At 42.8% G+C, this 12,037-nt stretch overlaps 1 protein-coding gene across 9 annotated transcripts in view; it reads left to right on the top strand.

Annotated features, from left to right (window-relative positions):
* FN1 (fibronectin 1) overlaps nt 1-12,037 on the top strand; it is a 55,624-nt gene that overhangs the window by 24,785 nt on the left and 18,802 nt on the right. For 6 of the 9 annotated variants that reach the window (XM_063340482.1, XM_063340481.1, XM_063340485.1 and 3 more), the window contains exons 20-27: nt 3,009-3,275; nt 4,840-4,934; nt 5,281-5,449; nt 5,756-5,842; nt 6,612-6,803; nt 9,187-9,459; nt 10,512-10,694; nt 11,664-11,753. In XM_063340482.1, the coding sequence (XP_063196552.1) occupies nt 3,009-3,275; nt 4,840-4,934; nt 5,281-5,449; nt 5,756-5,842; nt 6,612-6,803; nt 9,187-9,459; nt 10,512-10,694; nt 11,664-11,753 (1,356 nt within the window). The remainder of the gene's footprint in view (nt 1-3,008; nt 3,276-4,839; nt 4,935-5,280; nt 5,450-5,755; nt 5,843-6,611; nt 6,804-9,186; nt 9,460-10,511; nt 10,695-11,663; nt 11,754-12,037) is intronic. The other 3 variants (XM_063340487.1, XM_063340488.1, XM_063340489.1) reach the window with 1 other exon arrangement.

Here is a 12,037-nt window from a genome sequence, read left to right as displayed (position 1 = left end):
CAATTTCGTATGGCTGGAATTCAACTTTTTTATTACTGACTGAGAATTGATGGACCCTGCAGTTCTTTTATAGCACAGATTGCAGCCTGTGATTTTTTTTTTTTTTTAAGCCTGTGATACCTTAGGGCAGATTTCAGCATGACTTAGGATCCGTGCTGAGATTGCTCTGAAAACCCCTATCTCCTTTCTGACAGCTACATACCTATTTGGCTCCACTGTAAGCAGCAGGAATTCTGCGTGAACATGTAAGGACAGGCCTTGTGATTAAAAGGACTGAATTTCAGCTTTGCCAGGTCAGGCCTGGCTTTCCACAGACTGTCTCACCACCCCAGAAATTTCATTGTCATCCCAGTGAAACCTGGGAAACTGGTTTGCAGTGACCTCAATGGACTGTTGACAAGAGCCGGGGGGAGCATATATTTTTCAGGAAGGGTTGTGCAGGATCTCTCAGAACCCGATTGCTAATGATCTAGTGGCAGTGCAACACATCAGTGTGAGGCAAGATGACAAGCAAAGTACCACAGTCTGTCAGGCATTGCTTTTTGCTTTACAGAAGTGCAGAGAAGAGAGGAGCAGTGGCTGGGCCAGGGTGTAGGCTTTCAGATGGAAGAGGAGTTTAGCCAGGGTTTGAGTGGTTATCTCCACTTTTGATCCAAGAGAAGCACATTGGACAGAACCTGGGATGTGGTTCATTTGAACAGATCCTCTTGTTGGGCAATAGAAGGGTGACTTGGTGTTTGTGGTGTTCTTTGACTGGGTCACATTATTCAAAGGAACAAAATTCAGCTATGCTCATCTGCTGCTGTTCTGATACTTTTCAGTAAATGAGAGCACCTTTTGCGAATCCAGCCCAACTCGTATAAAGATGAGAGGGAAGGAAAGGAAATGGGATAATCTGTGAATATAGCCATGCTATTTGAGAAATACTATTTACTTACATCCATAAAGTTAGGAGCCATGAATAGTGCCTCTCCCTCTTACCAACTCCCTTGACTATGCAGGGAGGATGGGCTCATTATGTTTGTCCTTACCTGATTTGAGGGTAACATAGATGGTGTGAACACTCTCCTTCCTCTTTCAAGTGAGGTTTTTAAAAGCAAGGATGTGACTTAGGAGTCTGAACTATCTTGGAAGCGTTTAAAACAAGAAGAGCTCCTTTCCCAGTTAGATCTGTAAGGTTTTGTGGTTGTTTTCAGGAGCCTTGGCTAGGTGTGGAACCACTCTGAAAGTCCACACACAGAGGTGTACATCGGAGCATAGACGTTTGATTCAGATGGCACAGGGCTAGTTACAAACTATTGGAATGATTTTCCATAGGCTATGATCATCCGCTTAACTGCTTTGCCTAAACCACATTTCAGAAAGTATTCACATAAATTGCATCCTGTAATCGAAAGTCCTGGGAAACAGAAATCATTCAGAGTTCCCAAGGAAAACCCTGCAGCAAAAGTCTCTTCCCACGGTGTAAATGTGATTCTCTTTTTGGCCTTCCGTTAAAAAGCAGCCTACAAATAAACTCTGTGTGTGTGTGTGGCTTTTTAATCTTCCCCTTTTCCTTTAGTATGGGGAGAGGAAGTGATAAAAGCCTAATAGAGCTGACAAATTAAATTGTGCAAAAAGGAACTGACTGTAGGCTACAAATCAGAAGAAGATACAATCCTTGTAGATGAGACCTAGCACAGATCTAAGTACCAAGAAGAGATAAAGTTGGAGATGGGCCTAAAGAGGGTCACGCTCATTCTTTGTCTTCTAGAATTATCTCCCCTATCTTGCAAGTGGTGGAAGAAGAAACCTTCCTTTTCCCTTCCTCCTCAAAAAGGGAGAAAGCAACTGGGGAGAAAACAGAAAGGACAAAACCTGCTTCCCGCTTGAATCACTGGGAAAGTGATGAAAACAATTTTTATCACAAAAATGTTATTTCCTCGGGGGGAGAAAAAAGCATTTGCCATCAAAGAAAAGCATTGATGGAACCTCTCCTCACGGCTTTTAATTTCAGTATATGATTGGGACCTAGAAAAGGTGGGGCAACTTGCCATATAGACGCTATAAACTCTTCGCTGCAGCCAGTGCTGCCTCGCCTGCTGTGGTGCAAATTGCTCAAGTGTCTTTCCCCCCTCTGAGCCTCATCTTGTCTCAGCCAAAGGTAGTAAAGTCTCAGCCAAAGGTAGTAACATCTCCGTCATTCACTGGACTCCAGTGTAGTGCTGTAGAAGCTGTGTTGCTTCAGCCTCTTGTTTATGTAGGTTTTTGGGTTACCAGTTTCAGCAGCTTCCCAGGGGTAGTGATAAAAAGGGGAGGAGGCCTGATAAGAGCTGTTGCATGAATCCCATGGGAGAGATGAGCATGCTTAGAATTGTTGTATCGTCAGTTCCATGGTGTGGTTATTTTTAAGTAGACCTAGGAACTGTTTTTTTGCAGAAAGTCACAGACTGTTACTTATTTTTACATTAAAATGACAAAGTTAGGGGTGTTTTGTTTTGGGAAGGGATTTTGAGAGGGCAGGGAGTAGGACTAGGCAAAGATTTAAAAGAATAAATCTTTTTAATGAAAAAGGGCTGAAGTTAGGTTTCCGTGCTTATGCTGACAAGTCTAAACTGAGCTGATTTCTAAAAAATGCTCAGCATTCATGAGAAACTATTGAAATTCCTGAGTGCAGTTGGGTTCATCTGTCCCGCCTCAGCTGTTAGCCCGTCTCCCCCATGGGATGGGCATGTATGGCAACGACCCAAATCCACGCAGCCCAGACCACGTGGGTCTGCCTGGCCCAGCATATTACCGGATGTCACTGAGGCACAGATAACAGTTATTGCACTTCTATTTCCAGCTCTCTTATGGTTCCCGCCTTCTCTTTTCCCCACTGTTGTAGTTTTGCCCTAAGTGAGAAATACAGGCTCAACAACTTCATTGTACACCCATGTTTTTTGCACGGTAACGGACGTGCTTTGGAGGTAGAGGTGAAGTAGAGATTCAGCTGGAAAATTGATGCATGTTATGCTTTTTCTTCCCAGAACTCGATGCCCCCACCAACCTCAGATTTCTCAATACCACGGAGCATTCAGTGCTAGTGTTGTGGACACGGCCCCGTGCTGTGATCACAGGATACCGGCTGACTGCAGGTCCCACAAGAGGAGGTCAACCGAGGACCTACAATGTGGGACCTTCTGCCTCCAAGTACCTTCTCAGGAACTTGCAGCCTGGCACCGAGTACACTGTGTACCTTGTGGCAGTTAAAGATGACTTGCAAAGCGCCAGAGAGACTGGAGTCTTCACAACTTGTAAGTATAATAGGCACACATTCCTCTTCCCTAACGCCCTGGCCTTTCTTCAAAACTTGTGCTGAAAGTGGCTATTGTGAATTGGTTTACAGAAGAAGCCTTTTGAAGTAGCATTCCAGCAGAACTGCTTGGGAAATATTCCTTGTTCTTCTTTCTGAACTGTTTGGCAGGAAAAAGAGAGTTATTTGCATCAAAAAGCTTTTAGTAAAATGTATTTCAGCTTTTTGGTGATTAAAAACAAAAGGGAAAACTTACTACTGGTACCTCAGGTTTTGTTTAACTGAATGAAAAAGAAGTTTGATATTTCCAGTTGTTTGGCTTTAGCATGACAAATCAAGGAAAGCAAAGAGCTCCCTTAAAATGGGCAATGAATAATTAGTCTGTCGTTTGTTTAAAGCTGAAGGCAGTCATTTCTCAAGCCCAACCATACTATCTAAGGCAGCTCAACTGCAGTTACAGAAACTGACACAAACTTTGCATTCTATCCTTCTTTAATTTTTTATTTTTTATTTACATTTCAGTCGTCTGTACTTGTGCTGCTGGCTTGGAAGAAATATTAAGCAAATTTTGGGAGGAAAGGGAGTTCTGTAAGAACCCACACATATTTCTAGAAAGAACAAATAGATTCACTGTTTAAATAATGATGAAGCAGTCATATGAACTAACAAAATTCAAAGCCATCCAAGCCCAGAACCACATCCTCTTTTCAAAGGAGAATGTGGTTTCTTTTAGAACAATGTGAACTTAAAATAAGGGTTCAGACTTTTAATCAGCGTAACACTGTTGACATTGGCAAGGTACTTTTTGCTGACAGACAGCCTTATCTATAAATATTTCTCAATTAGGATATGATTGGATATCTTTAGATGAATTCTGACTTGAAATTCTGGCTTATCTGAATGATAGCAGTCCAGTTTAAGACTATAGCTTAAAAAACCAACTCTCTTCATTAATAATGAGGTCAATTCAGATTAAACCCAGTGGAGTTATTTAGACTGATTCTGGAGTACACAAAGGCTTTGGTTTCTGTGTGGTGCTCCTGACAGATACCAATGAGACCACAGATTCCTCAGATTGACTTTGAGTTTCCTTTCACTCTACTGACTTCAAAACAGTTGAAGATGTTGGTGAGGGATGAGCTGGTCCTAGCTGGGACAGCTGGATGACAGACAAGGGTGTAGTGTTCTGCTGATTGAATGGCTTGCAGTGGGTGAAGGAAAAAAAGCTGGTTTTTGAGGAACACTTTAGATATAATGCCAAAACCAATATTCCCCAAATTTTGGGGGTTGGCTATGTGGAGGACTTAGGAGGCCCTCTTCAATATTTTCTTTTTTTTCAGGAACAATAAAACCACTGACCACTTACATACTGTGTCTATCACGCCCAGCAGCAGGCAGAAGTCATCTCTCACATCCCTCCCAAGTCACTGAATTTTCAGAAGTAACATAGTTCAGCACTTACTTATTACATACCTCTTGCTATTTGGAGTGCTGTAGGTCAGGTTTTCTAACTGTTTGGTGCTTTCACAGCAGCTAGACTTCAACTCTGTCAATTCACTTCACAGATCAGCCTGTTGGCTCTGTTCCTCCTTTTAACACAGAAGTGACCGAGACTTCCATTGTCATTACCTGGACACCTGCCCCAAGGATTGGTTTCAAGGTAGGAGAAACTGAAATCCCATGTTTCTTTTTCCTCTCGCTTCATTGTGATAGGGAGGACAGATTAAAGGTGTTTACTATGGACTGCAGTGAAAATAGAAGCATGAAGGAAGGAGTTGCAAAAGACATGTTGCTTACAAGGGGCGCAGAGGTCAGTGCAAGCATGTCCTCTGGGCTTCAGGTCAAGTTCATCAGTGAGACATCTAAAACACAAGTTACAGGATTAACAGTTGGCGTTCAGCATAAGGGCCCATGGTACTCATGTTGGATGATTAGTGAGGATGCGGGTAGTGTGCTGGGATAGGAGTATCTGAGACTGAAAAGCAAACTTTGCTGCTTCTCTGCAGCTGGGTGTGCGCCCAAGCCAAGGTGGAGAGGCTCCCCGGGAGGTCATCTCTGATTCTGGCAGCATCGTGATATCTGGCCTGACCCCTGGAGTGGAGTACACCTACAGCCTCACAGTCCTGACGGACGGCCAGGAGAGAGAGACTCCCATCGTCAGGAGAGTGACTACACGTACGACACATTTCCTCTTCCACAGTTATTCCTTCTTCCACTTGCTTCCCCTGTGCTCTCCAGATGAATGGCTGTCTTCTGGGAGTCAGTTCTAGTCTTTTCCTCCTGTTGTGGTCTGGAAGGTGTTTTTCTTTTTGATGCATAGGCAACAGTGGCACTAGCTTATGCAGTGCAGGGTGACAACTTCAGAAGAATATTTTTTAGCCAATTCTGAAGGGTAATGATGTAATCTGGGGAGGAGGGTTGCTGAGGGACCTAGCATGATTCTCAGTGCTATAAATGACCCATTTGTCTCAACGCTTGCAGCATTGTCTCCACCAACCAACCTGCGCCTGGAGCCCAACCCTGATACTGGGATCCTGGTAGTCTCTTGGGATAGAAGCACAACTCCAGGTAATTACATGAACTCACATTGTGCTCGAATGTCCTGTTGTACCAGAATGCTAACATTTGTTCTGCAGTGCCTTGCAGTTCATTAAGGAGACTTTGATGGGGAGCTTGCTGTTGAGTAATTTAAGGAAAAATGTACATATTTCTAGATATATTCAAGGATATAATTCATAGTTAAGTGTAGGTAGCCATAGGACTCTTCATGATTTACATTCCATGTAAAATGTTATTTTGGAGTATGAACGTGTTTAAATATTTCAGCTGGTTTAGGGATTTGAAGGATGTCTTCAAATATTGCCAGTGGTTTAAAAAAAGTCCAAGAGAGGGAAAGCAAAATGGACAAAAAAGATTTCTGGCAGTTGAAGAATGAGTTCACGTCACTGAGAGTAAGCACGGGATTTCTGAAAGTGTTAAAGATGAACTCTTCTCCCACAATAGCTGATGGGAGCTGTACAATTGACTTCCTTAAAACAAGGATTGAAAGCTTTTGCAAACCCCACTTCTCAGTCAGTAGATGTATCTTTTCTTGATATGTCATGAGATTTTTTTAGTTTGGTAAGGTCTCAAAGGGAACTGAAATCATGCTGTGCGAGTGGCATGGTTACCTCCTGGGAAACTCGTTTCGGGGTGCTTGACAAAGCAACCTCTTGCCTACTGGGTTCAGGGCAGCAAAATCACTTGTAAAATGTGTTTGCTTCGGTTGTTTATACTGAGACCTGATGTAAATAAATACAGCATGAGATTACTGCATACTGGTATATCTGTATTTCAGGCATCAGTGGGTACCGAGTGACCACTGCTCCTACCAGTGGGCAGCAGGGCTCTACTTTGGAGGAAGTAGTAGGTGCAGATCAGACCACCTGCACCTTTGAAAACCTAAACCCTGGTGTGGAGTACAATGTCAGCGTTTACTCAGTCAAGGACGACCAGGAGAGCATCCCCATCTCTGAAACCATCACACAAGGTAATGAAAGGCTTAGCAGCAGTTTTAGCTACTCGAAGTCAAATTGCTGTGTCTGAGAGCTCTGCATTGCAAAACATCTGTGAGCCCGATGGCAGGGGGCTGAGACTTTGTATTTAGTCTCAAGAAGCAGAATAGTCATGTGCCAGCATGTGACAGAGCAGTTTTTGTACCTGTGTACTTCTCTGCATGGGCAGCCTACATTGTCTGTCAACAGGGTGACGGTAAGGGCATGGATCAGTTGTATCAGTACACGGAGCTGGAGAGCAGCAGAGATTTAACTTGGCCCTGCAGTGCCCCAGCATCTGGAGCACAGCTGGTGAGAATAGGAAGTAGGTGAAGAGAGGTATGAGTGGGAAGCGAGCACAGGAGAAATTTTGGCAGCAAAAGTGGCAGAAGATCACTTCAGCACAATGGAGGAGAAAGCCAAGATTGAAAGGTCCATCACTGTAGCACTTCTGGGACACAAAGTAGTATGTGCCACCGCACATTACATGCTGCAATGACTACAGAAACTACCTTTGTAGCCACAGTAGCAAAATTAAAATGCATCTGCCCAAATGGTTTCATTTCATTTTCCTTTGTCAGGGTTTTGTTTGTTTGTTTTTGTTTCTGCTCAGCCCTGAAATGATGCCAGCTACTGTGTTTGCTTGCTCTTATAACACTGCTTTAAAATTTCCGTGCTTCACTGAAGTGCTGTATGCTCCCTGGGGGTGAACTAATACTGTGATACTGCATAATTAAAGCAGTAACAGCTTTAGCCCTTTACCATCTTCTGGTGGGGGAAAGCTAAGAATGTATGTCTCTGGCTTTTAGCACTCTTTAAAGGTGATATGGTACATGCATTCCACGTGGATAAACAATGATTTTACAGAAAGCTGTCATTTTTTTGCATCTGTTCTGTAAAATAAGCCTTTTCCTAGAAGGACATTAAAATAGAACATAACCACGATTACTAAAGCCAGTCTTTTGCAATATTACGGTCCCATAATTCCTTTTCAAGCTAACTTGTAATCCAACAGAATGGCTGCTGAGTCCTGCATCTTTGACTCACCTGCTGGTGTCTGATCCTGAGTGAGGAAGAGCATCCATTAGCTCCCACTGATTTCAGGATCACCCTGCTAAAGTTACACAGCCAAACCTTGTGGCTTAAATCAATACCAGTCTATTGACTTGAGCAGCTGAGAGTTTGGCCACTGTCAATTAAAGATGCATTTAACATTCCCCACCAGTTCTGTTGGCCGTACCATGAACGAAAACAACAGCTTTGCTAAAAGGAATAATATTGATAGGGAGAACAGTCACAGCTGTGCTTTTTTGCCATACAGAAACTTAGGCAATATGGAGAAGGTCATTAAAGAGGATCCTTATTCAGTTGCTCAATTTGGAGATTTTGAATGATTTAGCCAACAAATCAAGTCAGCCTCTTAGCCACATAATGTGCTGAGCATAACCTCTGAATATGGGGATGTTGTCACTCTTACAGAATTTTTATCATCTAAAGGTTATTTTTAACCAGTTGCCATCTTCCCAAGAAAGTGTTTTATTGCTCACCGTTCCGTATCATCCGTTTTTAGCACATATATTGCAGCAATTAGTGGTAAGTAGAACTTGAAGAATTCTGGGCCAGATCCTCAAGCCATTACAGGGATTTGAGACTTTTTTTTTTTTCCCAAGTCCAATGTAAATAGTTTGGATGGTGAATGATCACCCTGAAGCTTTGTGATGGTTCTCACCAGCTGAGGGTGTAGGCCAATTTAGCCCTTTCAAACGGGTTGATATTTTTATGATCCCAATGATAAAAGTTAGACTTACCATTTGAATAAGACAAAAATTCTAGAGGGTAAATCAATTATTATTTCAGAGGAGTTGTTTTATTTATATGTTAATAGACTTTGAGCTCTTGTTTTCTACCTAAAAAAAAAAAAAAATCAGGTATGGGGGTTTTTTGTTTCTGTTTTCATCAGAAAATGGTGGGTCTTTAGGGCTTATCATTGCTCAAAGGAAATTTGTAGCAAGACCTTTTATAGGTCTTTTTGAAAATTGTATGTCTAAAGTGGAAGTGCATTGTCTCAGGAGACTGGGGTTTCAGCTTCTGTTTGTCCAGGAAGGCAGCTGGAGACTGCGTTGAATGGTACAACATAAAAAGGCAAAAAAAGAAAAACCAAAACCAAACCACAAACCCCACAACAACAAAAAAAAAACAACAAACAAACCACCAAAAACCCTCCTTTTCCCCCAGACCCTGAGAGAAATTCTGCATATCACCGCAATTGCTTCTAAAGTTCTGTCAATGTTAATAGTGATGAACACTGCTTTTTTCTCCCTTGTCTTTCTTTTGCCTCTGTATGTCTTTGCCTTTCCCTTTTGCTCTTTAACTCATTAGAGGTGCCCCAACTCACTGACCTAAGCTTTGTTGACATAACTGACTCGAGCATCGGCCTGAGGTGGACCCCGTTAAATGCCTCCACCATTATTGGTTACCGCATCACAGTAGTTGCGGCAGGAGAAAGTGTCCCTATTTTTGAAGATTTTGTGGACTCCTCAGTAGGATACTACACAGTCACAGGCTTGGAGCCGGGCATTGATTACGACATCAGTGTAATCACACTCATTAATGGCGGAGAGAGCGCCCCTACCACTCTGACACAGCAAACGGGTGAATTTTGAAAACTTCTGTGTTTTGTGACGTGGACGGTGTTTCATGCTGTCACTGGCTGTCGGGATGATGGGGCTTTGTCCAAAGAGAAATTGAGCCGCTCACTGGGGGGAAGCCAGACAGACCCAACTCGCTCCTTTTTCTAAATTGCCAGTGGGTGTGGATATGTGCTGCTCAGTTTTCTAATTTGAGGCATTTTAATACTGCATATATGGCTGCAGACTTGCCAGGCTCGTTTACCTTCTGCTGTCGGATTTCTGGGACCCAGCTGGAATCAAAAGCCCGAAACATGAGCTGTCTATTCACCAGACTTTTAAACTGTGATTCCCCAAAGTAAGAGTGCCAAAGGGCAGAGCAGCTCAGCAGACAGCCTCCGGGCTTGATAAGTGTTTGAGCTTCCAGCAGTCTGTTTCAGTGGTGGCCCCACTCTTTCCACAATGCCCCAAAGGGTGCGGATGAACCACCAGTCCCGGAGTACGTGCCATTGACAGCCATGCCACACCGTCAAGGGTCTCTATAGTGCATGAGCAGAAGGCGAGCTGAAAACTGGTTCTTGCATGAAATCCTATTGTGTTTGAAAATCCCGAGGCTGTAAATCCTTCGACACGATTAGAAGTAGAGTCATAGGAAATTAGTGATATACCCTCTCCTCTTCTGTGTGTGCATGTATGAATTCTAGATGAGATTACTCTTCCATCTGTAAACTGCTGTATGGCAACTTTAAACCTCTCTTGGCTCCGTATCTCTAATACAAAATCCAGCTGCAAGCAGCACGTTACTCTGAAACTTGCTACCTTGTTTTCAAATTAGCCCCACAGGAGATATTTAAAGTATCGGGAACTGCCAAGAGGTTAAAGGAGCCTGACAGTAGTACAGGCGTATTTTTCTCTTAACTGCAGTAGAACCGAATGTAGTTTAGAAGTCTGTTTGCATGGGTCTGACACAGTAGTCTGTTATGCATGAGATACTTTCAATGGTGATTCCCTGAACGTACCTCTCAATCAACTTTTATGAATCGGAGAACTAAGATGTATTCATTCTTTGCTATGTAGCTGTGCCTCCTCCCACTGATCTCCGCTTCACTAATGTGGGGCCTGATACTATGAGAGTGACTTGGACCCCACCAACTTCCATTGTGCTGAGCAGTTTCTTGGTGCGCTACTCTCCCGTGAAGAAGGAGGAGGACGTTGCAGAGCTGACAATTTCACCCTCAGACAACATGGTGATCTTAACAAGTAAGTGGGTTACCTTCATAAGTCAAACAAATGTAAGAGGCTCTCTATATAGTGAGGCAAAAGAAAAATTGCTTACTCTAAGTGCAACTTACAGGCAGATTCTCAGGTGACTTAAGCTGATGCCAAAGGAGCCTCATACAAACTCACACTAAATGGAGTTTGCTCATTTGCTTTACCCAAGTTAAAGCCAAACCACAGGAAAGTTTTTCCCATCAATCCAAGGACAGTGATGCATCATACTATGGGGCAATTGCATTGATTTGCAGCCTGGTTAGGTATTAAGAGTAAACACATATTACTCACATGATTTGCCAAAAATGTCAAGGACTTGTGCTGCAGAGGATCAGAATGTGGAAAAGGTCATTGGTCCTTTGGCTTTGTATGCTCAGGACCAGAAAATAAATACTGTTCGGAACGTTACAGGACATGGCAACAAACCATAGGCATTTTCAAAAAGCTGACGTTAATTTTTCCTGGTGCAAAAGCTGTGTTATATCTTAAGGTTTTTTTTCTCCATCCTAGAATCGGGTTGGTTGAGTGAGAGACAATATCCATTTTCAGAATAAGAGACCAGATCTGGAGCTCATCTGAGTTAGAATAGCTGTGTTGGAAATGCTTGTCCCTATTCCAGTTTATATCAGCTAAAGCTTTGGCCTGGTGCATAGCTAAACTACTAGATAACTAGAAGGGACCTTGTAGAAAACTAATTGCTTCTAGCCAGTCTCCACAAGCTAATGAAGCAATGATATAGGATGCTATGCTCCTTCAGGCTAAAACATTGCAAGCAACCATAATGCCACAAAAAGAACTGATTGAAATTTTTGGCTGTCCAGGAGGCTCAGATCTTCCATCAAGCAAAACCTGATTACCTTGCTTAAGAGGGTAAACACAGTTAAAATTGCGTAGGTTGAGTGACTTCTAGATATTAGTAAAGAAATATGTCTAAATTCCTGTACTTAAACTCCACAGATCTGCTCCCTGGTACTGAATATCTGGTGAGAGTCTACAGTGTTTCTGAGCAACATGAAAGTGCACCTTTGTCTGGGATCCAGAAAACAGGTACTTGACACAGCCTGAGACACGTGTGATTAATGCTATTCGTTAAGCATTCATTAATGGTACTTTGTTGCTATTTCCTGTGTATTGTCACCTCGTTGATGGCTCATCAGCTAGGTATCAAAGAGCAATGCAGATGCACATCTTGGGAAAGGCTAGGAAATCTCACATACCGTTATGCCTGCGAGACAGAACTTCTGTTGGTTTTAAGTAGAGCATTGTAGACCCCAGGAATGAATGTACCGACAGTGTCTGCCTGAGAACAAGCCTAGGCAGAGTCCGTCATA

The sequence above is a fragment of the Chroicocephalus ridibundus genome, chromosome 7 (genome assembly GCF_963924245.1).
Source record: "Chroicocephalus ridibundus chromosome 7, bChrRid1.1, whole genome shotgun sequence".
Lineage (NCBI taxonomy): Eukaryota > Metazoa > Chordata > Aves > Charadriiformes > Laridae > Chroicocephalus > Chroicocephalus ridibundus.
Note: the sequence above shows the minus strand (reverse complement) of the source record. Positions and strands in the feature narration are given on the sequence as shown.